General features: G+C 44.0%; 1 protein-coding gene across 3 annotated transcripts in view; it reads left to right on the top strand.

The window, feature by feature from the left end:
- TMEM94 (transmembrane protein 94) overlaps positions 1 to 25,738 on the top strand; it is a 95,730-nt gene that overhangs the window by 27,521 nt on the left and 42,471 nt on the right. For 2 of the 3 annotated variants that reach the window (XM_054047508.1, XM_054047509.1), the window contains exons 3-10: positions 17,915 to 18,034; positions 18,981 to 19,108; positions 19,763 to 19,899; positions 20,654 to 20,856; positions 22,939 to 23,090; positions 24,170 to 24,272; positions 24,627 to 24,713; positions 25,225 to 25,341. In XM_054047508.1, the coding sequence (XP_053903483.1) occupies positions 17,915 to 18,034; positions 18,981 to 19,108; positions 19,763 to 19,899; positions 20,654 to 20,856; positions 22,939 to 23,090; positions 24,170 to 24,272; positions 24,627 to 24,713; positions 25,225 to 25,341 (1,047 nt within the window). Of the gene's footprint in view, positions 1 to 1,630; positions 1,777 to 17,914; positions 18,035 to 18,980; positions 19,109 to 19,762; positions 19,900 to 20,653; positions 20,857 to 22,938; positions 23,091 to 24,169; positions 24,273 to 24,626; positions 24,714 to 25,224; positions 25,342 to 25,738 lie in introns of those variants that run through there. The other variant, XM_054047507.1, reaches the window with a different exon arrangement.

Raw genomic sequence — 25,738 nt, forward strand, 5'->3', positions numbered from 1 at the left:
TTAAGTCCTTTGTGGGTTTACAGTACATCCATCATGCAACAGTATCAATGCTCAGTGAGTTATTAGTTTTCCAGTGATGTATTACATGCTACCTTTTGGGTATATATCATGATGACTGTGTGCCAATGGCATTGCGGTGCTCTGAGGATCACATACTGATTTAGGCATATGGATCTCAGAAAAAAGTCAACAAACCAAGGTTCAATCATTACTGAGTCCTGTGACTGACACAGAGGGCAACACAGTTGGTCAATCATGGGTTTAAGCAGAGCTCTACTGTGCAGCCTGTGGTCACCCTTCTTGTGAACATGAAGTTGTGGCCAGTGGAGAGTGCTGATGCTAGCATGCAACACTCCAGCTTTATCGAGTAGCCAAGCTACACTACATGTAAAACTGTTACTCTGCAGAGGTGGCTGCTGTGTATTCAAGAGGTGGGTGGTTGCAATCTGCTCCATTTTACACAATTAGGTACAACTCTCAGGATTTTGTTAAGCTGTCAACATGGCCATTGGTTTGGTGACGTGTGGGTGCCCCGTCCTAACCCCAGATTCAGGGTCCTTCCTATCTTGAGTGGTAGTACAGTAATTGTTAAATATTTTTCTTTCAATTAGGATCAGGGCCCCTTGAAATAGAAGTTGTACAAATACTTACGGGTCACAGTCCCTGCCCCAAATATGTAATGATTAAGTTATCCCATAGAGGGGAGCATCTGCATAACAGGATTAGAGTGAGGCAATGGGATAGGCTCCTTCTTATCATCCCAAAGATCCATTTGTCCATTGCCCTGTATCTTTTTCCAATTCCACCCCGGGCTTCTTGTATGTGCTCTCTGTCTCCACTAATCTCATGCCCTCCATGAGCTCCTGTGTTGTCAATGACCCAGGTCTCAGTAAGTGGCAAGCCTCAGGCACAATGCGCTGCTATTAATAACCTGCACTGCACCTTCTGTTTGAGCTCCCAAGGCGCTCTCTATGAATATTTGATGCTTAGAGGGGCACCTGCCACTCTCTGCATCCTGAGTGCTGCTGGGATGCCCTGCTGGGAACAAGAGCGAGGGAGAGAGAAACATCAGCTCAGCTTGGCAAATCAGGCCTGTAACCTTCCTGAATCATTTAAATAATAATAACTTTAAAAAATTGAGCTTGAGCCCCACGGTGTTAAGCCATCAGTGGGTTGCTATCTCCCACAAACACATTAATGGGGAGATAGAACTTGATAGATCTTTTCCATCTCTCTCTAGTCTACCACGCTGGCCAGTGCTGGCTTCACCCCTGTAGTGTATTTGCTAGCATTTTGTCCTGTCTAGTTTGCCATCGGCTTTTCCATATGTCCTTATCAGTCAGTATCCTCCCTTACTGCATATGCAGATGTATCTGCATATATGCACACACACACAAGGTATCTGGCTGTGTCGGCTCCATTTGATGAATGGGTCATTCTTACAGACATCTGGTGTGATCCTGTATGAACTTTCTTCTTTTTTTCCTCCCCATCGCTTCACCCCCACCCCTCATCCACCGCCTCCTTGCTGGATCTGCAGCGTGACTGGAAACAGGCTGAATTAATCAGCAGATTGGTGCTTCACTCTGCTGCTCCTGTCTCTTTCTCTGCAGCGCTGGGCTCTGTGCATGTTCTCTCGCCCTCTCTTGCTCTCTTTCTCTGAGGGCCGCAGTACTGGAAGTTGCTGCTGAAGATTCCGAGTGGTGCAGGGATTCAGCCCAGATGCTCTTTAAACAGGCAGATCTGTGGATGCCCCACCAAGGCAAACGCTGCAAAGTAAGTTTCTCTCCCTTAACGTTTAAATTCAAGATGGCTTGTTTTTCCCCTGCAGCCTTCCTGATCAGATGGTGCATGAAGGGTCCTGAGGGTTTGGGGAAGGATCTTAGGGCAGGAAATGGAGCACTGAATGGGGGCTTCAGATGTGATGGGGTTTTAGCATATGGGGTGGGGGAACAGGGAAGAAGCTTTTAATCAAACTGAAGATTGTAACCTTAAACCCACTGAATGGAATCTCAAACAGTCTGAGCTACTGAGTCCTGCATTGCTGCCTCTGTGTTCAATGACTCAAGTTTATCTGTATTTTTTAAATGGTTAGCCCTGGAGTAGCCAAAAGCCCCCTACCCTGAAAAGTGGGACTTGCAGTAGACTAGATTGTGCCTAGCCTTAGTCCACAAGTCCTTAGCTAATGAGTGGGAGTTAGGGAGGAAACAAAGAGGGTAGTGAAAGATGTGCCGAAGTTTGGAAAATTTCTTAGCATCACCTGCTCCAGGGAGGTGGATTAACAATTCTTGGACTAAATTCAGCTGTGGTGTAAAGGGGTGCAATTCCCACAAAGTGGATTTGGACCTCTGCCTCTTTTCTGGCTTTAGGGAAATACTGTAAATCTATAAATGCTAATAATAACTGGTTAACAATTACATAGTGCAAACATTCACTAATCCTCCAAGCTCCCTTGTGAGATATCTAGGTAACTAGGTTCGGGGATTTGCTGCTAGAAACAGGACCAAAGGGACAGACTGGAGAAGGTGCAGATGAAAAGTGGACTGTTACCTGGGGAGTTGTTTCTTCCCTCTTTGTTGAATAGCCACTAGAGAGAGAGAGAGAGAGTGTGTGTGTGTGTGTTTGTGATTGAGGGAGTGAGAAAGTGTTGGGCTTTGCATTATTGGTGCAGAGTGGTTTATCACGGCTATTGGCATCTAACTCCCTGCTTTAAAGCAAGCTTTTAAAAACACTTCTTTGAATGTCATTATCTGGATTAAATTAGAATCTGTTTACTCCAAGATCCAGTTCTGATTTACAGGCCCTGTCAGTGCTGCTCTGGCCAGATCTCTTGTAGATTTGCAGACCCCACTAATGCTGTCGAGTCGGTTCACAGTGTCAATCTGTGGGCCCTGTTAGTGCTGAGTAGCAGGGCCTCTCAAAGCCAACTTCCAACCCACAGCTCCTGCATTCTCCCAGTTACCGGGCGAGGCATAGGAGCTCCTCTGCTACAGCACAGGGTGGAGTCCAGATTGCTTTTCAAGTTGCTCCTGCAGGTGGACAAGGTATAGGGAGTTCTGTTTACCATTGTGCTCTATATTAATCTGGGCAGCGCTTTCTGAGGGTCACGTGCACCCAGGTGGAGCCAACATGCAGCTTGCTGTGGTATTTGTCTATTTCATTGGATTTGGGACCACTAGTAGCTAAGCTGAGGCCATCAAATTCATGACACGTGATTCTTAAAGTATGGTTAAGGTCTGTACCCGGTGCTCCTTCCAGCACCTGTTCCTGCTTGTTAAATGCTGAAAGTCATGGTCCTTGCAGAGATATGGTATGTTTTGTGGACCTGTGTGCTTTATTGAGAGATCAGAATGTATTTTCTCTGTGCTTTCCTGTGGCATTCATCACTGTAGTATCTGATATCTGGGGGTAGCCGTGTTAGTCTGTATCCATAAAAACAACAGGGAGTCTGGTGGCACCTTAAAGACTAAGATTTATTTGGGCATAAGCTTTCGTGGGGAAAAAAACCTCACTTCTTCAGATGGTTTTTTACCCACGAAAGCTTATGCCCAAATAAATGCGTTAGTCTTTAAGGTGCCACTGCCTCCTTGTTGTTTTTGTAGTATCTGGGCACCTCCTAAATGAATGTATTTATCTTCGCAACACCCTTGTGAGATAGGAAAGGATTATTATCCCCATTTTAGAGATGTAGAATTGAGAGAGTCTATGGCAGAACCAACAGCAGATCTCAGCTCTCCTGAGTCCCAGTCCAATGTCTTAACCAAAAAATCATCCTTCCTGTTTATTCAGTGTGGAGTGTATGTGTGTGTGTTGGGGGGTTTTACAGTCCAGGTCACTGAACAGGCATTATATTGCCAGGAGCGAGGAATCAGACCTCGTTTCAGCAGCATGTGTGTGTTCACAAGGAATGAGTATGAGAAAGATATTAGGGATGTAGATAGTGATGTGAAACTTGTTCTCATATTGACTTGTCCATTGGCCTTGCCCACCATATACCTATAATCTCGTACAGTGGGCTTGCCATTGCATACAATCTGTTCACTAACAAAGCAGCTGCAGTCAGACAGGGAGATCTAGTGTGCTGATGAAGGGTTTGAACAGGAACAAAATAGCTCTCTGCTATCACTAGTTTGTAATAAAAAATGTTGCCCCCGGGAAATTGCACAGTGTAGTGCATGTGATACCTGCCTCTGTGATGGGGACAAAATAAACAGACCATCTTGTCTCTTTCCTAACCAAGAATATGACTTGCAATGTTAAATGCAAATGTGTTTGCTAAAATACCCGCTTCTCACATGATTTTGAAACTGACACTAATCCTTGTGTACCAGAAGGGCCTGATCCATGAAATAGATTAATAGCCTGCAAAATGTCAGTGTTTAAATTAAAAAAAGGCCTTCCTGTTTCTGTTAGAGGCATGCAAAATAGCCTTAAAAAAACGGGGAAAATAGTCTGCTGCCCCATTTTCCCTCTCCCATCCTTTTAATCTGAAAAAGATTTGAACCAAAGAGTTGCATAAATGAATTGTACTGTGTGTAGCCAGGATTGGGGTATTAGAATGAGCTGCCCCGTGCTTCACTGTGTCTTAGACAAGGAGTTGCAGTCTGTAGAGACCAATGTTTCTAATGAGTCTTCTGTTCCTCTTTCTTTCTTTTTTAAAAAACTATAGACATTTGCACAGACATTTATAGTTATCTGATCCTGCAAGGTACTCTGTTACCTCAACTCCCCATGAATCTAAAGGGGAAAGAGGACATCCCACACCTTGCAGGATTGGTCTGTAAGTGGACATGTGCAGAAGCAAATGGGAAGGTAAATATTATAAATTGTTGTGCTTTTGGCCCAGCATTGTTTGGTGCAACAAATAAATATGTTAGCACATAGATGCTGGAACTGGGGGGTGCTGTCGCACTCCCTGACTTGAAATGGTTTCCATTCTATACAGGGTTTACAGTTTGGTTCAATGGCTCTCAGCGTCCCTGTGTTAGCATGTAAGTTTTTAATGGTTCTAGGAAAGCCTAGGGATTTTGTTCTCATTGCAGGTAAGCTCAACCAAGAGGCAATTTCCATACATCAGAGAAGAGAGTTGAAATAAATGTTGGGGAGAGTGTCTTAATACCTTTGCCCACGTGCACACACATGCAGTGAGCTGGGCAAAATTCTGCTTGCCTATATATATATATATTTTTTTAAATGAGCAAGTAAAATACCATCCATCATAATGGTAAGACTGAACTGTTTTCATGGCACTTTTGAATGGCTGTGTGTGTTAGAGCTGGTCAGGAGCTCTCCATCAGTTTTTAAATTTTTAATGGAAAATGCAGTTTCTGCAAAAATCAAATTTTCTGTGGGGAAAACTTTGTGTTTTTTGGAAGAAAAAATTGTTGGGAAAATTGAAATGAAAGTGTTTTGTTTCAGTTCAACCCAAATCGAAACATTTTGTTGAGTCAAACCGAATGTAAACGTTTCTTTTTGGGTCAATTCAACATTACTGTGTGTTCACCTGTGCTGCCACAGTGCCTCATGGGAACTATAGTTTGGATATTTCATGCTCCCATTCTCTATGGGCTGTGTTGTATGGCTGAACTACATATCCCAGGATATAATATGTATAATAAGTTTCCAGATTTGTCACTCTCTGTATCACTCTGAAGCCTAGAATGTCTGTTGAGTCAGGGGTAGGCAATGGAAACAGATCCAAGCAAGGCTAAGAGCTCTTTCTGTTCAAAATACCACCAGGTTCAGTCATCGCTGGGTTTCATGGTCTGTTACCATCCAGTTTTTAAGATTTTAGCCATTTTGACTTTACAGATTATACCAGTGTGGTGTACACCTAGAGTGAGACATGTATCTATGCCAGGCCAAGAGCCTTAGACCATTGTTATATTAAATATAACTCAACCAATCACCACCCTTACTCTACAGCTAATTTGTGTGTGACAGTTTCATTGGTTGTATGAGGGAGTCTGCACAGATTGTCCGACTGCCACACTGATGGGACAGCTCAGGTTTTCAGCTACTAGTATATTGTATGGGTCTCCAGGTGCCGAAGGAAGAGGTTGGAGTTGACCACAGCTATAGGTGCTTCATCTATAGGCTGAAGGGAGCAGAGATGACCAGATGGGGATTCACAGGAGCAACTAAACATTACAGGAAGAGAAGGCTTCCCTCCCTCTCAGGAGGTTTGTCAGATGGAACCTCAGGGAAGATTATGGGGGGCAAGGAGAGTCCCTTTGCTGTGAGCCAGAGGAAATGCAGTGTGCCAGGCATTTCTCCTACAGAATCTAGCAGATCATCATCAGCTCCTTAGACATCAACCAGCCCATAGATCGGCCTGTACTTGCGTGCTGCAGCCCCCGAGACAGTGGGTTGCCTGGTGTGACAGGAGCTGGTGATCTGCCAGGCTTTGCAGGGGGAGAGCCACATTGCAGCAGCGGAACTCCTCCCTTATTTCCTCTCATCTAACCAAGCAGGTTTATTGACTGGAGAACACAGGGAAGGGCTGGTGTTTCTGTACCATCTGATCCTGTGGTGCTGAATTGCTTTTCCTCCCCCTGCTTAGCCCTCTCTCATTCCTGCAGACCCCAATGAATTGGTTATGCTGGGCAGCAACTGAATCTAGCTACCCCTTTCTGCTGCTCGTTTGTGGCCAAACTGACCTGTAATTTTTAAGTTGAAGATATTCACTGAAAGCAGAGGAAAGATGAACTAGCTGGCTCTTCTGTTCAGCACTCTCTCCACATATGCCTGTTAGTTTCCTTTCGAAAGTAAAATCATGAATGCCTTGCTCTTCCTGCACTGTTTTTTTTCTTAATAACTACTCTGTAGATTACAACCCTGGGTCAGACACAATATCATCCCTGTGACAAAGAGCTTTAATCATTTCGTTTACCTGGCTCCTGTCATTGCTGGTGATCTGAGTAGTAATAGGACAGCGCAGGGGTCAGCTCCGGAGAGGCACCAATGTGTTTTACAAATGCTTGCATGTTCTCTGGGTCTCTTGGGTCAATGAAGAAAGTAGTTGGCTATTTTCTCTGTTACATTTCCCCATTAAACATAAGTATGCAGGGGCAAAGGGAAGGTGCAGCGCTCTAATGAAGTTGCATGATATAGGGTGAGTATTTGATTTTGTTGTAACCTGGGACCTAGTTTTCGCTCTCTTTAGATGGAGTCCTATGCTGTATATGGAGGGGATATTTAGAAGTTGTCCATGTTCCCATGACCATGTGGCTGCAGGTTAGTCTTCAAGATGTCATTTGAAGAAGTGAGTGTTTGAGATTTTTATTTGTGGACTAGCCATCTCACTGGTGCATTTGCTTTTTTACCAGTGGAGTCTCAGCCCTCTATCTCCTTAAGGAAGCGCACCTGCAGGTGATGAAAGGCTGAAGAGATCCATCTCTGAGACGCTGAAGAGCTGTCTGTTGTGCCATATGAAAAATGTAAAGGTGTGCTTTAGTGTATTTGAAATCTGTCTCCTTAGATGCTGATCACTGAATGGGGTGGCTAGATGGGAGTGTGCAGCGACTGATTTTGCTGTATCTGGGTACCTCCATAAAATAATGTATTTATCTTCACAATACCCCTGTGAGATAGGAAAGGATTATTATCATCCCCATTTTAGAGATGTAGAACTGAGAGAGTCTGTGGCAGAGCCAACAGCAGATCTCCGCTCTCCTGAGTCCCAGTCCAATGTCTTAACCAAAAAATCATCCTTCCAGTTTATTCAGTGTGAAGTGTGTGTGTGTGTGTTGGGGGGGTTGTACAGTCCAGGTCACTGAACAGGCATCATACCTAAAACTGTTCTTACCAGGAGCTCAAGATGATTCTCCCTGCTTGTCCCCTTCATTCCTGGACTTTTTTTCCCTGTTATTGACCTGAGATCGTGAAAGGTTGTGTCTGGGTCTGTAAGTAATGCCTGTCACTTGTGTTATGTGCCAGTGGTGTGCTAGATGCTTTTGCTATTTACTTGGTGCTTTAGGTGTCTCCATCAGATAGGGTAATGTTTGTTTTGGTGATCCCTCCCTCTTTTAGCATTCTCCCCTCCACTTCCCCATCATAACTCTCCTTCCCTTCATTACCTTATTAAGTCTCCTACCCTTGTCCACAAGAGTCTTCTTTTGTACACCTACCCTTCACTTCATATAGAGCAAGGATAGGCAACCTATGGCATGTGTGCCGAAGGCAGCACGCGAGCTGATTTTCAGGGGCACTCACACTGCCCGGGTCCTGGCCACTGGTCCGGGGGGCTCTGCATTTTAATTTAATTTTAAATGAAGTTTCTTAAACATTTTAAAAACCTTATTTACTTTACATACAACGATAGTTTAGTTATATATTATAGACTCATAGAAAGAGACCTTCTAAAAACCTTTAAATGTATTACTGGCACGCGAAACCTTAAATTAGAGTGAATAAATGAAGACTCGGCACACCACTTCTGAAAGGTTGCCCCTGATATAGAGTGACCCCGTGGCAAAAGAATGAAGGTGTTCCAGCTCTGAGATTTAGAACTTGAAGGGGGCACATGAGTATTTCAGGGACCCATCTAGAGCTTTATACCTGCTTCTCCTTCCTTTGTCTGCTGTGTGACATTGACATTTCCTCTTTATTGGGAACGTGTGTCTGTACTAGGCATTGGTGTGGAGTGCAGTCGTACCACACTCCAGTCTCCTCTGTAGCCTAGTGGTATATCTGTTGGAACTAGCTCAGTGGTGTCTAGGCACACTGCTTTTCAGTGACAATCCCTGTCATTATTGCTGTCTTTTATTTTGTGTAGTAGAAGAGTTGCTATCAGTCCTTACCTGTGGCTGGCAGAATGAGCAACCTTCTTTGGGTACATTGCTATACTCCAAACAACCACTAGGGCATGGAAAGAAGGAAAGCCTAGTGTGCCCTACACCTCAAGCTCAGTCCCTTCTGTGTGCGTAGTGTTCCAGTGGTGCAGTAGCTTGTGTATTGCGGGCGAAATTGCCTGCCCTCTTCCCTGCTGGGAATCTTTCTCAGACTCCTATGTTTAGCTCTGCATTGATGTTACCTGGTCCTCCTCCAAGAGAAACACGGAACTGTTTCCTCTAATCCTATCACCAACACGGAAAATGAGAATTATAGTAGGATTATTTTTAGCTCTGTCAAAGCTGCAGTTCAGGCAGTATCCCAGTCTCTGCCTTGCAAGAAATTTCTGCTTTAGATTTTCATTTTGCTGCAAAATGCTTTGCAACTTCATCTGCTAAAAGAGAGCAGGGAAAGGGGCTAGGTGGGGGGTTCTAGAGTGTGGCTCAGCCCTTGAAACCCAGATTCAAATTCTGGTTTGCATCACCAGTGAAAGTCCGTTTAATAGCCTAGCTTCGTTTCCTGTAGATATCCATGCACATCACAATCCTATCCAGATCTGGAATAGCAAGAGTGTGTACGTCAGAACTGAGGTGCACTTGCAGAGAAGGGGTGTGTGTGTGTGTGTGTGTGTGTGTGTGTGTGTGTGTGTGTGCGCGTGCAGGCCTTGAATAGTAGGAACGGTTGAGATTGAACTGCATTGGCTTAGCTATCTGAGGAGCTTGTGACTCCAATAGCAGGAGAAGCTGCAGCTCTTGATTGAGCTAAATTGGCAGAGCAGTGTCAGTGGGTGAGGTGGGGGTGTGAAGCTTGCATGGTGCTTGCCTGCATTGTGTCAGGTTCTGGCTGGTGTTAAATAGGCCTTCACTTTTGTTAAACAGTGAAGTTCACTCAAGCTTTTTCAAGGTGTGGGGTAGCCCATGTTCCGTGACACATGTCAGTACCACCAATGTGTTTGCATCCACTCGCCTATAAGTGCTCCGACTTGGATTTCTATTCCAAAGCTCCACTGTACTTCATTTTGTCTTTAATATTTTTATATTCCTTTTTGGTCCTAACCTCATGATCTCATCTGAAACTGCCAGTTCAATTTTCCAGTTCAACAGAGGTGGTTATTAGTCTAATGGAGAAAAGCCACAAGGGCCTAGTTGTAGTCTGATCCAGCAGTGTTTCATAAACCCACTGCCCAGAATATGCATAGAAACAGCCAGGGATTATTTAAGGCTTAACCGTGACACGGTATTGGAATGTGAAAGTAAGTAGTCTGGTAGTAACATTGCTTCTATTATGGTCATCAAATGGCCACTTGTTTGCTCTTTCAGTAGCCACCTTCTATAACCTGCTCCTGTGGACTCTTGTTGTCCTGACTTTGAAGCTCTTTATCCTGGGCTGATCTGCAGGAGGCAGAATAACATGGCTGCCCAAATCCTGAACTTTGTGGGGATAAAATTTCAAGGATACGAACACCAGAGTTATGGACTGACCGATCAACGGGACACCATGTGAAACCAGAAGTAACTAATCATGCAGCAGCAGAGAGAGAGACACACACAAAAAGAGCAAATACTGTACTGAGACAGTGCTGCATCTTAAAGGTAGGCACATCTGGGCTGCCTATCCCGACCCCACCCCCACGCGCAGGGCAGCCACTTACAGCTAAGAGGTGAAGATGCTGGGGCTGGCAGCCGGAGCCAGCAGAGCAGGAGAAGCCAGGGCCGTCCTTAGGCATACGCAGCTGTGTAGGGCACCATGAAATTTGGGGCACCAAATTGCCCCAATTTTCTTGGTGCCCTAGGCAGCTGTGTGCTGCATACGCGACAGCACCAGCTCCAGCGACCAGCCCTATCCCTCGGCCAGCCCCCCCGCAGGCTGCACCCACTTCAAGGGGCAGGGACTTCTCTAGGAGGGTGTGGGGCCCCGGACAACTTCCTCCGCCCTGCCCCTTACCCTTTCCTCTGCTCTGCCCCCAGCCCGCCCCCATTCCATCTCTTTCCCCCAGTGACCCCCGCACTCACTGGCGGCGGGAAGCAGAGCGAAGCGGCCTCAGCCTGCTCCGCTTTCCTTGCCCCAGCCATGTTGCTCGGGTTGGGGAAAGTGACCCCCCACAGCTCCTGCCTCCCAGATCCTGGCGGGGGGGGGAGAGACCTGGGGCCCCACACAGCCCCTCAAATGGCTAGGGATGGCCCTGGGAGCAGCGCTGGGGCCTGCACCGCTTTCACCCCCCCTCCCCAGTGGGAGGGGGATACAGTGTTTACACAGGGGCACAAACACGCTTCCCGCCCCCCCCCCTCAACTTGGTCTGACCCAGGAAAAGAAGCTGCTGGAGCTGAGGCGGGAGCTCAGCTGGTGCTGAAGCCTGGCCTGGAGTGTCAGCTGCTGAATCTGGCGCCCGACCTGTGCTTTGTTCAGAGTTACAGACAACCTCCATTCCTGAGGTGTCCGTAACTCTGAGGTTCTACTGTAATAGCAAAGCAATCTGCCTCCATTGACCCCTAAACCTACTAAACTCCTGCAAAAAACCTAATAACTCCTGCAAAAAACAAAACAAAAAAAAAAACCCCCAACCCCCCAACCAGATCACAGTGTTTCAGAGGCTAGATTCTCCAAGAAAATCTGAACATTTAAAAAGGTACCTCACCAAGGAGAGTGTTTCTGGGTCATAGTGTAGAGAGATACCTCCTTCTCTGTCTCCAAGTGAACACATGGCAGGCAAATCAAGCACAAATAGCAAGGCTGAGGAAAATCAAATGGCTACCAAAGCCAACATTCTGGAGATGATCTCTGAGTTTCAGTCCATGAGAGAGGATCGGACAACTAAGCTTCTTGCAGTATAGAAGGAAGTTGCTGACTTGGAAGAGCAAGTCATTGTGCTAGAGACTGGCATAAGAGAAGTAAGTGAGAGGGAAACAGAACTGCATGGCACTGATGGCGCAGAGAGAGAGAGAGAGATCTACCTGAAATCGGATGAGATAGAAAATTGATTCTGATGTTGTTCCTTCTCAAGTAAGGGACTGCCTGAAAATGTGGAAGGAGACAATCCAATTCAGTAGGTAAAAATGTTGATCCTGGAGTTGTTGCATCTGAGCTCTTTGAAAGGTGTAAAAGTGGAGAGAGCACACAGGACGCCACTCCCCCTGCCTGGGCCTTATAAATTCAGAGACCTAATTGTGAAATTTCATGATCATTAGTAGAAAAATTTAATTATGAAAAAATCAGAATGTATTCAGAGCTCATTCTCCAAGGCCACAAGCTGCAATTTTTCCATGACCTCTTTGACCTAACTTTAAAAAAGAGAAGAGAGCTGAAGGAAATTACAGCAGCACTCGGAAGGGCAGATTTTTTGCTACAGATGGGGATTCCCATTTAAAGTCTCATTCAGCTTCTAAAATTAGTATTATATATTAAGTGTCTTCAGACAAGGCAAAAATACACTTCAGTCTCTTGGGATAGAAATCCATACCTCAGATGTACACGAAGATTCTCCAGAAGTAGTAACTACAGTTAAGCTGCTAAAAAAACTCTTAGGAAATGATGAAACAAGAAAAAGAAAAGACAAAACACTCTAGAGAATACATTGGCAATGGCAGAAGTAAAGCTGAACAAGAGAACTCGGATACTTAAGGCATATCCTAGAGACTAACCAGAAGGGATTTCTTGGGAGTCATTAGGAATGAACAGTAACTATATCAATGTTATAAAGAAAATAGTATAAAATTTGCTTTAGTTGGGGTGATCGGTAAAAGCTGTGTACTGTATTTTAAAACATAGAGGAAATAAAGGACAATAAGAGGGGAATTGGTGGTGTGGGTAAGGGATGAAATCCCAAGAATGGAGCAGACCACAGAAAAGGGGGATGGGGTGGGGAGTCTTAGAGGGTCTGTGTAAATCCTCCTTGTAACTCAAAATAATTAGGTGGTAATCTATCCCTAAGGGTGGGGGGTGAGGTCCCATAGGTGGAGAATGCACCTCCTTTGGATTGCAAGAGAAATAGCCCAAGTGTTCTTGGTGAGAGTACAGGGGTTTAGGGTTCAGCAAAGCATAGTCACTTGGAGACCGTTTTACCTGTTACTTTAAATCCACAAATAAAAACAATGTAAGGGGAATGCAAAAGAGGGGAGGGAACTGGGAAAGTGGGGAATTAATACAAGAAATAGATATGGAAGTGTACAAACCCAAACCAAGCCCTATTCAGGCACACAGTTTTGAATGCAACATAATAAGAGACAATGACAACACAAGGGGTCATGCCATCACACAGCTAAAAAATCACAATAATTTCAATTGTTTAAATAAATTGAATAGTTACTCTCAATGGTTCTTTCTTTTAAAGTGACATGTTTGCATGTCAGAGGGCTACATCATGTAATTGAAAGGGAAAAAGCCCTGGTAGAACTTTAAAACCCCCGCTCAGATTATTTTACTTCAATATACTCATTTTCAGGAGGGACAGATTATGAGCATGAAAGATGTAATTGGTTTCAAGAGACATGTTTTGTTTCAGCTAAAGAGAAGAGGAATGGGCATAACATTTGATAATCACTTACCTTTTCAAGTTAAAGTTCAATGTAAGGAGAAGGAGGGAAGTTATAGATTGTTGTAGGACACAGTTGCTGGGTAATTAATAATGATGGGCTCAGTGTATGCTCTCAACCAGAAGGACTTCTGTAAAATACTGCAACACTCCGGGGAAGGGGAAATTGTACTTGGAGGAGACTTCAGTTGCACATCTATTCCTGACTGGGACAAATCTGATTTAAAAGACCAGGGGGATAGGGAAGCGGGAGCAGCATTGACTTCTCTGTGCCAACAGCTCAATTTGTCACCTTGATGGAGAGAATTGAACCCAGTGGAAAAAGATTACACATTTTATTCACACCCTCATCAGTTATATACTAGAATAGATGTAATGTTATTCTGTAAATCCTTAATGAAGCAGACACAATCTGTAGAAATTGGCAACATTACATGGTCAGATCATGCAACAGTAAAGTGATACTTGACAGCTGGGATGGGTCCCAGGGATCACTTTTTTGAGGGGTGGGGTGGGGAAGTGAGCTGCCTTTTTCTCCAAGAAAAAGATTGGGTTGCAGAAATTAAAAAGGACATTGTTCAGTTCTTTCAGATAAATGATATTGACAACATAAAGAGAGGCTTTCTCTAGGAGGTAGGTAAAGCACTATTTAGGGATCAGTTGATAAGCAGAGCCTCTCACCTGAAAAAAGAAAGAGCTCAAGAAAAAATAGAACTACAGCAGAAGATAAAAAGGTTGCAAGACATGCATAAAAACACAGGTTCAAAAACATCTATAACAATTAACTAAATATACGGGGAAAATTGAATATGTTGGTGACAGGTGCCACTGAAAAAGCCCTTAGTATACAAAGCAGAAGGTTTCTGAAAAAGGAAATAAAAGTGATCGCTTAAAGGGATTCAAGAGCAATGTATTATTCCACCAGTTAGAACAATCAGCAAAAAGATAGTTACGCACCCTAATGAAATGTGCTTCTTTTGCTGCTGCTTATAAAAATCTCTCTACCTCAGATACTCCAAGTTCTGAAGTTATTTCCAGATTTTGTTTTAATTAACAGACTTTCCAAAGATAAGCAAAATTTTTAAGACTCTTTAGATAAAGAAATAACAGAAGAAGAAATCCTAGTGGCAATAGCAAGTATGGAAAGTGGTAAAACTCCAGGACCTGCTGGTTTTCCAGCTGAATTTTACAAGGTATTTAAGGAGGTATTAGTGGGTCGCTTGAGAGCTACCTTCAACACTATTCTGTTAGGGGAGGAACTTCTGCAACCTATGAAAAAAAGCTATTGTGGTTATTCTCCCTAAAGATGGAAAAGATCTCACTATATGCATTTCCTATAGGCCCATATCACTGTTAAATCATGGCATAAAGATTCTAGCAAAAATACGAGCTAGCCGATTGCAGTCTATGCTCTCAGTTTATATAAACCCAGATCAAACTGAATTCATTAAGGATAGACAAATCTCAGAAAGTATTAAGAGAGGACTTGGAATCATCCGCAATACCAAATAAAAAAAATCTGTTTCTTTTATTGTCACTAAACGCAGAGAAAGGAGAGAGAATAGTGAGCCTTTCTGTTTCAAGCCCTGCCCTATGTGGACTTTGTCCCCCAGTTCCCTAAATGGATAACTGCTCTTTACATGAGCTGAGAAGCAGCCGTTTGCGTTCATGGTGTTTGTTTGAATTACACAGAGGGACTAGGCAGGGATGTCCATTGTCTCCTTCATTTATCGCACTGGACATGGAACCTTTAATACAGAGGATAAGGAACAATGAATCCATCACAGGAATAAAACTTGCAGGGTCACATCAGAAAATAGTGTCATATGCAGATGATGTAATATTATTTTTATCTAAACCTATATTTCTCTCAAATTAGTTTCTGACGAAATCTAGAACTTTGGGAAAGTGTCTGGATTTAAAGTAAATTATGCCAAATACTAAAATGCCAGAATCTGAAAAGTCTCTCCTCCAGAAAACATTTGGGTACAAACGGGCAACAAATTCTATAAGATACCTGGGAATTCAAATCTCAAACAACATAGGAGAGCTTCATGATTTAGTGTCAAACCACTACTTCAGGAAATGAACAAAGATCTGGGGTGCTGAGGGAAGTATTTAATTTCTTGGTGGGGAAGTATAGCCGCAGCCAAAATGAGCATTCTGCCAAGGATATCTTTCTTGTTTCCAGATTTTTCTGGGATTATCCCAGATAAAACCCTCGAGGAATATAGAGGATGTCAACATTTTTATGCAATAAGGAAAGCCCAAGAGTGAGTGCAGATACTCTATACAGGCCCATTAAACAGGATGGAGTAGCTGTTCCAAATATTCTGTGATACTACATCTCTACCTCAATATAACGCTGTCCTCGGGAGCCAAAAAATCTTAACGTGTTATAGGTGAAACTGCGTTATATCGAACTTGTTTTGATCCGCCGGAGTGCACAGCCCCCGTGTTATATCCGAATTCGTGTTATATCGGGGTAGAGGTATACTTAGCCAGCCAGCTCAAAGTAGTAGTGAATTTGGGGTGCTCTAACTCTGCCAAACATGGGGTATTTATTAAACAAAATAATTGTGGCAGTAAGAATGTTGCTAAACTACCGTGGATTCATTAAAAAAAAAAAATCTCATTCTCCAGAAATTTACGCACATCCTTTAGCAAAGGCTACTCTGTGTTTAGGATATAACTACACATAAAATAAGTTCCTTTCCCTTGCCAATCACACCCATTACAAATAATCCAGATCTTAACCCAAATTGTGAACAAGAGAGCTTCGAAGATTGGGAGAGCCATGGAATACACATGGTGGGCCAGCTATTCAGTAAAAAAAAAAACAAAAAAAACCCCAAAACATTTCTAACTTATTTAGAGATCAAAATTAACTTTAACTGGCCAACTCCCCCCTTGTACCAGTAATTTCAAGTGAGGCATTATGTTTCTCAACTTTCTAAGAAACCTGTTATACAGAAAGCTAATTTTAATAGAAGAGATGGCATCTGATCAATTAGGAAACAAAAATTATAACTAATTTATATAGATCTCTGCAGACAGCTTTTCTAACAAAAAAGTGTCTATGTATAACACTCTGGGAAAAGGAGGTGGATAGACAAATTACTCTAGAAGAATCTGGTTTGATCTAGAAAAAAGGACCAGCAGCCTCAATCTGTAGCACAATAAAATAAAATTTCTTTAAGATACTGTTTCAAAGCTACCTCTCACCATTCAGGTTTTTTGTGTGTGTGTGTGTGTGTGTGTGTGTGTATGTATGTATGTGTATATACATATATATACACACAGAGAGAGAGGGTGGGGATAAATGTGGGAGAAATAGTGGTTAAAGAGGAGATTTTATGCATGTATGGTGGACATGTCCAGTCGTTAGAGAGTATTGGGATGCAGTCCGTAACCTAATATCACAAATTTGTATTACCAAATGATCCCTTGGTAATCCTTCTAGGGCAGAAATGGTCACACAGGGGGGAAAAGAAGAATTGATCTCTTATCTCCTAGTAGCTGCTCGGTTGTTGGCAGTCTCTCACTGGAAAAAGAAAAATTGCCCAACCATTAAGGAATGATTTTTTTTTTTAAAGGGAGATTATGGAAAAATTAACACATCAATTATGTACCCAATAAAATAGAAAGAGGGCAGGTAGATACTTAGATATTTGGTTACCTTTTATTCAATGCTCAAAGTACATTCACCTGTTAAAAAAAACAAAAAATCCCCAGCATACTTGGTTTTTTTTTTTTAAATATTAACATTTGATAGTGCTGGTCTGTTACATATGTGTATATAGAGATTTAACTTACATAATTTAATAAAATCACTAGAAGCAACTTATTATAGGCCTTGTAATTTAACATATTAAATAGAAAGATCTGATGACTATATTCCTTTATAATGTCTCTAAACAAAAGCTAACTGTTGTAGTGATTATTTTGTTCCTGATATTTATATGGCAAGGATTTGTAAACTTGTTAAAAAATTTAAAACATGAAACATTAAAAGAAAAGCAATGTATCCTGCATCATTAAAATTTCAGCCTAACTGTCTATCTTGTGCTGCTTGTTTTTAGCTTTTGTCTCAAATTTGGGACTCAATAGATACAGCTTATGACACTTGCACCTGATCTAGATTGGAGTGGTGACCTGAAGGGCTCCAGCTAGGACATAAATTCATAACCTGCACTTGGCAAATCACCTGGGATCCCTAACCGTGATATCAGTTTAAACCTCCCTCGCTTCTGGGAGTCGAGCATGCTCCCTTTGTAGCATTCCTAGTCTCTGCCAGCCAGAGACACTCTTGTCCTCTGGACCTCGTCTCTCAGTTCTCCTGCTGTGATGGAGCATTTAGCTGTGTGTTCACCAATGTGTTTCTTGCCTGCGATCATCTTTGCTTTTTATTCCAGCAGGCCAGTCGAAAGTTCATGGGAGGGTGAGAACATTGCAGATGATTCCAAGGCATTCGGGGACGTAGTGCTTTGCCAGCAGGAAAAAGCCAAGAAATATGATGGTGAAGCACTAAACAGACTGTTTTCTGCTCTCCAGGATGAGATGACCTCAAGTTTGGGCCTAACCACAAAGAAGGCCCTCACTATCCTGAGAGACCAGCTGTCAGCACTGCTGGAGGGGCATCAGAAGGAAAGGAAGAAGGTGATTTCATGGAAGGTGAGGCCAAAAAAAAAAAAAAAAGCCCACAGTAGGTTCTGACCTTCCCTATCGGTCTCTCAGAACCCTAAAGTTTGGAAATTGGGAATTAGACCAGTTCCCCGTATGGATCGCACAAAGGACCTATGGTGCATCCCCAAGCTTTCCCAACCCTTGTTGAGCTAAAACTCTGAGTTAATTGAAGGTCAGTTACGTTAGGGTCTGCTTTTGTGGAGCTTCTCAGTTCCTTGGGGCTAATGCTAGGAGCTATTCAAGGTTATAGCTCTTTTGCAACTGTGCAGTTCTGGAATTTAGGAGCTTAACTTCAACCCAGAGATTCCTCGGAGCAGCAAAAGCTGAAACTCCTACCTAGTCAGCCTCCCGCCCCTTCCAGCATTAGGAAGGTGAATGTGTGCTGCCTTTTCCTTCTCCCTGTACCCGGAAGAGCTTTGTAAATTTGGGGTTTACCTGTATTTGAAATATGATCTCTGTAGAGAGAGGCTCCAAAGTTGTCTCTCTCAGTGCACATAGGGAGTTGTTTAGAGCAGATGGGGCTATGAGGCTTAACATACTCTCCTGAGGCGTCAGCTACTGTTGGGGGGTCCTGCACATTTAAATACAAAGCTCTAGAGTCTTATTTGTAGTAATTCCATTTTAAAAATGTCTGTTCTCCCCTCTGGATCAGTGACAATGAGACATCCTGGCACAGCCGCCTTTGTATTGTGCCAGGGCATTGCAAGGCAGTGAGCATTCACCCAAGCCAGTCATCTGATCCACTGCTAGTGTGTTAGCACTCAGATAAACACTGACGTGGGAAGCTCTTGACTGTTTTGAGGGTTTTTGCAAACGATGTTCGCTCCCCAGTGGTTTTGTGAACTTCTACCGTCCCCCCATTATGTTATGCTTCTTAAAGGACTAGATCTGTGTTTAGCTGACACTGAGTCTCTCTGCTACTCTTGCTTTGTAGGAGGTGTGGAGGAGCAGTTTCCTGTACCATGGTAACCGTTGCTCCTGTTTCCATTGGCCGGGTGCATCTCTGATGCTGCTGGCAGTGCTGCTGCTGTTGTGCTGCTATGGGAGCCAGCCACACGGGAGGTGAGCAAAGCATCCTTTGCTATTTGAGGGGGAGTGGGGGTAGTTTTATACTGTATCTGTAGTGCATATGGCTGTCTTAGCATTGTGGTCGCTAATTCTTTTTAATCACTGGGCTCATTCATGCCCAGATCGTGTCCCCATCAGCTCCTTCCCCCAGTCTCTGACAAACACTCGTTTTGGGAGCTCATCCGCTTCTCAACAATCCCATAATGGATCTGATGGAGGGAATGAGGTTGCCTCCCTTCGGGAACTGTACAAGCTCCTTTTTGTAGAGTGGTACCAGACCCCCTGATGTCCTGGGATGTGGGAATAGAGAGGGATAATCCTGAAACTGAACTGGGGGTTGGGGTGCCTCATGGAAGAGTGCAGAGAGCTGCCACTTGGACCTCATCATTCCCTGGCTGTATTTTATAAGGGTATCTCTGGATCAAAGCAGATCTTGTCGAACTTCTCCAGTGGAATTGTTCTAAAGACAAAGCATGAGCTTAATGCCTTTGCTTTTCTTTATGAATAATGTTAGTACTTGAGTCAGTGGGATGAAAGAATAAAGGGGCAGGTAGGTGAGCATCTATATCTGTGCCCGGAGGAGCATATTCTGCTCCTTTACTCACATGCCTCTTCTGCTTCTTGGTTATTTCCTGTTGCCTTACAAAGCCAAGGTGCTGAGATTGTGAATGCCCTGGCACTCCTCCTCCTCCTCCTCCTGAACCTCTTCTTGATTGGACGACAAGAGAGGCTGAAGCGCAGAGAGGTTGAAAGGAGGCTCCGGACCATCATCGACAAGATAAACGGTGAGGTCTCTATGTGCCCTCTCCCATTTGGGCTGTCATGCATGCACTCACAGCTTCCCCCTCTGTTGGATTTCTCTCCAAACCTCAGTGTCTCCATTACTTGTATTCAGATTACCTGTCTTGCTCCATCTCATACAGAGGCAGGCTGTTGAGAGCCATGCTTTCTGCACCACCCTCTTTAGATGTGATGTGCTGAGCTGCGATAATTCAAATGCTTTGTACCTTAACCTGGTAAGGCAAATGGCCATTATGTCTGTGTGCTGGAGTAAGTCGGACTCTGAGCATCTCATAAAAATATCTGCCTTCCAGCAAGCAATAAGAGAGGAGAACGTAGGGACTGCAGCACCCTTTCAGCAAGAGACGTGTGTGTGGGAACAGCTGTGAGTGAGCACCCTCCCAGTTTGGACAGCAAGCCTGGGGGGAGCCTATGCCTGGCAGAAGGTGGAGTAATTATTTTCAGCCTGGGGCCCTTTGGGACATTCTCTTGGCCTTTGTCTTGCATAGGTTCATCTCTGCATTACCTGGCGTTTGGTGTATGTTGCAAATTGGCTATTGGTAGCTGTCTGTACAGGATGGGGAAATATGAGGGACCTTCCCTCCCGCATGGGGGAATAAAGGAAATGGCAGGAGATCATAAGGACTGTGTGGGATTAGCATTGGAGGGATCATTCTGTGGAAGGTAAATACCTACGGGCTCACCAGCCCTTCTCCAGCGGGGCTCTTCCTCATTCTTTCCTGTTCTCTGTGCTTTCAGATACCCTGGAAGATGGCAAAGAGCCGAAGTGGCCAGACTCCATGTACCCCGACCTTCACATGCCTTTTGCCCCATCCTGGTCCCTCCACTGGGCCTACAGGGATGGTCATCTCGTAAACCTACCCGTCAGCCTGTTAGTAGAGGGAGACGTTATCGCTCTGAGACCGGGGCAGGAGTCTTTTGCTTCTCTGAGAGGGATTAAGGTAACTCGCTTGTTTTCTTTCTGTGCCATGATGAAAGATTGTTTCCCAGGATGATCTTGTTGGTGACTAATTCCCAGAGAACACAGTATTCTCATTGTGTGTTTGATCTCTTCCTACCTTCGGAACACTCAAGAGCTTCACCTTGCACTTCATTTGTGCAGCTAAAAGTGCTTTATATTAACAGCTCTCCCGCCAACCCCCAAACCGCAACAACTTAGTCACACAAATGATGCCAAAGCATAATGTTACTTGTCTCCCACAGGACAGAAAAGGAGTGTATTGTGCTTCTGATCATAACTGTATTAAACCATCTGACTAGATAATTCAGTAGGACACCTTCCCATTTTGAAACTGTGGGTGTTGCTTTTGTGCCAGAAGATGGTTTTTAGGCAGAAAGTCACTGTCACTAAAGATCTTAAATGAACCCGTGTGCAAAATATTCCTCTCTGCTCCTTGCTGTGAATTCATTGCACTCACTTTGCAGACAGAACTCGCAACATGAACACGGTATTTCCGTATGGAACTCTTGTGTAGAATATGCCTTTCTGATAAAAGAAGGGGACTGTACCCTGCATTTCATATGGAGAAATAAAGGCTTATCTGCTCTCACCTTCTCCTTTCTGCTCTCTGATAATGTAAGGTTGTTGTATAGGATACATGGGGGGAAAGTGGATGAACTTTCTAAGAGGGCTGGAACTACAAGCTAAGGAAGAAATTGACTGAGAAAGAGCAGGAGAAAATGTTTAGGTTCTCACTGCAGGACAGCAAGTGGTATCTGATCTAGACTTATCTGTTAGAAAATCATGCTTGATCATGATGGTCCCTTCTGACCTTGAAGTCTGTGAGTCTATGCATATCTCCATCAGATTGCAGAATAATTTCAGGGAATCTTGGAAGATGGGGAGGGGCCAGTACTGGTGGGAATGTTACCTGGACAACATCTTAGCTCATGTGTGGTATAATTATCCACTGATCAGCTCTTATTTGGGAACAAACTGTGAACAGCCTGCTGTTTCAGAAAACCCTTCCTTCATGGTGTTTGGATACTGAAGCTTGCCCTTTACAATGTAGCAAAACAAGCAGCAGGGCCTGGCTTTCCTCCTGGCTCTGAAAGCAGCTCTCATAGAATGGAAACTTGTGGGATGATTTGTTTAGCGAATGTACAGAGTTGGTGGTACAAACAGGAGCACTTGAAAGAACAAAGAGAGCACTTAGATTAGAAAAATTTAAAGATGCTGGGGCAAAGAGATGAAGATAATAGTAATACTGTATGCTCTTCAGAAGCTCTTAGCCAAGGAGCTCACATTGTTTTACAAATGTTAAAAGTTAAGCCTTACAAATTCCTGTGAGGCAGATAAAAGAATTACATGGATCATTTCTCTGCTTTTAATGCAACTACTTCTGGGCTGGAATGCAGCAGGTGTTCACAACACAGCAACACCAGTTTCGGACAAGAAATGAAAAAGAGTGCCACATTCACAAGCCACACAGACAATTATTATAGGTAATTTAAAGAAGTGGAACGAAATTAGCAAAGCTACAATTTGGCCAGGGCATCAGAAATAACATGCCTCTCTTACAAAAGCATGTTAGGGATCTTTAATAGGTGCAAGTGGGCAGGATTTCATATTTTGTACTAGAGATGGGGGTGGGAGGAAATGTGTTATGCAAGAAAGACATGGGAAAATTCAGCTTTTAAAGTTACTTTTGATGCTCTTCGTTGTCTAAGGTCACGTCTACACTGTGGGTGCTACAATTGCACAGCTGTGGCACCTTAGTTATGTCACTAGCACCATAGTGTAGATGCTTTCCTGTGGAATGTGCATACATGCTACAGTTATGCTGGGGAGTAAGTGTTGCATTATGCAATAGGTGTTGCATTCTACTTTACATTCAGTTCAGCAACTTTGCAAATGAATTTTAAAGCATTGATAGTTTAAGCGGTGTAGGAAACGTGTCCTGTGTTGAACAGATTTCTGTGGTACTAAAACACCAATGCCTTTCAGGAGATTTCCATTGAGTTGTCTGATTGTGCAGCCTTTGGATTGTCTGCCTGTCTTTTCTTCTTTAATTTGATAACAGGATGATGAACACATTGTTCTCGAGCCAGGAGACTTGTTCCCCCCTTTCTCTCCTCCACCTTCCCCGAGGGGTGAAGTGAAGAAGGGACCTCAGAATCCTCAGCTGTATCGTCTCTTTCGTGTCCTAAAGACCCCAGTGATTGACAATGTCAGGTGTGCTAAATACTGCTTTTCATGCTTGTACAGGGTGGCTTGGTTCTTGTTGCAGCCTTATATCAGAAGGGGTGGAGTTTTGCCAGTCCGGTACAGGGGGCTTCAGATAGATGATATTACCTCTTATCCATTATCTGGGAATACTAGAGTTATAAGACTCTCACTGGACTCCTTCACTGGTTCTCAGCAGCTGCTAGGTCAGATGGATGCAGAAAGCCATATTCTCCAAACTGCTGGTTTAGCACCTCACCTGCAAACTGATTTGTGGTGGTGGCGGCGGCAAGGAGATCAGAGAATTTCTGCATTTGATAGCAAGCCCTTCACTTGGCCCCATTTTTATAGGGATCTGAGTTTCCTTTTTATTTTATTTTTTTAAGTATGTGTTTGCAACTCAGAGACCAAGGACAAGGCTAGCTGTCAACTTTCTAACCAGAGGCATCATCTCTGAATTCTGGGCACAGAGGTTTGGATCTGCAGAGAATACTAACTTGCAGGGATAGTTGCTCTCCATTTTAGGGTGGTGTAATTTTAAGTAAAATGCTCATTCTTGGATGAGCAAAGAAAGGAAGAGTGAGAGGGCTGCAGATAGCATGAGGCAGGTGTTTCATTGTTACTTGATCTGGTTCAGCAGGGGGGCAAAGCCCATTTTTAGAAACTGAGAGGGAAATATTCTCTTTCATATGACTATTGATCTTTTCGCTATGAGTGGGTGGGATTTTCTGCAAGTGCCATTTCTCCTTGAGATTTAATCAGTAACATCAGTGACCCTTCTGGTCAGCTAGAGATGTAGGTATCTGAATGTTCTCTGACCAGACATGCAAATTGGGGTTTGAGAGCTGCGGTCAACCAGCTGAGGAGTCAAGGGGAGTGCATTATATTTACTCCAGTGTCAAGTGCAAAGCTAATAGTATGGAATGCCTGGCTTTGGGTCTCTGAAACAGTGATCAGTTTCCCATCATGAAGCTATTCTGATCAAGATAAACTAAAAAGATTAGTGGAGGAAGATGCAATGTTAGGGCCTTGGGACTGTTGGTTGTTGTAGCATGGGCTGGGGCTCCTAACTGGTCTTGATGTTTCAGGTGGTGTTTGGACATGGCTTTGTCACGTCCCGTGACAGCTCTGGATAACGAGAGGTTCACAGTGCAGTCAGTGATGCTGAAGTATGCCGTCCCTATTGTATTGGTAGGTCTGACTTTCAAGCCACTGCTGTTGATGACCAATCTTGTTCCAAAGTTGCCAGGCCAGGACCATCCCAGTAGAAGTTAAGAACCTGTGGGCTTTCATGGGAAGTTCCAGCTAGTCACTAACCCTATATTCAGTTTGGGTAGCTCAGAGAAGTGCAGAGAAGGTGCTGAACAGTCAGTATGTAGGTGTAGCAATGAGATGGAGGAGGTTGTGGGGGGGAGGTTTGGTAATGCAGTAACAAACCAGCTTTGACCTCCAGGATTTTCCAGGGCTTGCAGTGTTAAGGGGAGTGGAGACTCTCTCATTCCAACTGGTGGCTTGTTGAGGGTATTTCCTCTGTTTAACTAACAGGCTGGCTTCCTGATCACCAATGCTGTGCGCTTCATTTTCTCTGCTCCTGGAATTGCTTCCTGGCGGTACACTCTTCTTCAGCTGCAGGTAAAAGAGTCTCTTGTGCCCACCCCATTCCCTCCTAACCAACGCGTACACTGCAGCTAATTTCCTTTTAACACAAACCTCCCACGCCTTCTCAGAGTTGCTTCTCTCCCTGTGCATGCTGAGGTCAGGTGAAGCACTCAGTTGAACAGTAAACAGAACAGCAGCTGTATCCCTAGTGTTCCCATCACGATGGGGTTTAATCTATTTGCCCTGGATTTTTTCTTTTTAATATTAAGGTTTAATGCCAGATCCATTGTGAAAACTGACTGCAAGTGGGGGTGAACTGCTGACTGCCTCTTTTATGGCAAATCCCCATGGATTGTGGGTGTCTTTCCCTCAGGGCTCCTCAGTGTGTTGCACTACTTTCGGTCTTTGCAAACTGCATCCTTTGCTCCTGATATTGCCCCGTGTCTGTCCCTGTGCTGTGGTGAAGAGGAAGTCATGTGACTGGCCTCAGTTCTAGCTTCATCACTGTGCCGACTCTAGTTGGTGACCTATGGTGGTTTTTCAGGTGAATGGCGTGCTGCCCATCCTTCCACTGCTCTTTCCTGTCCTGTGGGTTCTTGCTACAGCTTGTGGAGAAGCCAAGGTCCTGGCCCAGATGAGCATGGCCTCGTCCACCTCGCTGGTAGGTATTTCCCATGTCAGGTCATTGTGTGCGGAGGGAGGGGCAGAGAAGGTGATGGTCTCTGTGAGAGGAACGCAGGGGGCAGTCTGTTAATCAGGTGAATCCACAGAATCTTAAAAAATTACAGTTGGGTGACCTCTGTTGGGTCATGTCTAGCCCATCTCCCTGGGGAGCAACAGCATTGTTCCCAACAGTATGTTCCCAGTTCTCTCTCCAGACCAGTTTCAGGTGGCCCAAGCTCTTCTCTTGGAGTTTATCCCACAGTCAAATAGATCCATTTAAGACAGGTTCTGTGGGCCAACTGATGGACAATTGTACTCTATAGTGGGAGTCTAAACTGAGACAAATGAGATGCAATAGCCAGAACAAAGGAACCTTTAGTGAATGTGAGTGGCTG

This window comes from Malaclemys terrapin, chromosome 13 (assembly GCF_027887155.1).
Source record: "Malaclemys terrapin pileata isolate rMalTer1 chromosome 13, rMalTer1.hap1, whole genome shotgun sequence".
Taxonomy (NCBI): Eukaryota; Metazoa; Chordata; order Testudines; family Emydidae; genus Malaclemys; species Malaclemys terrapin.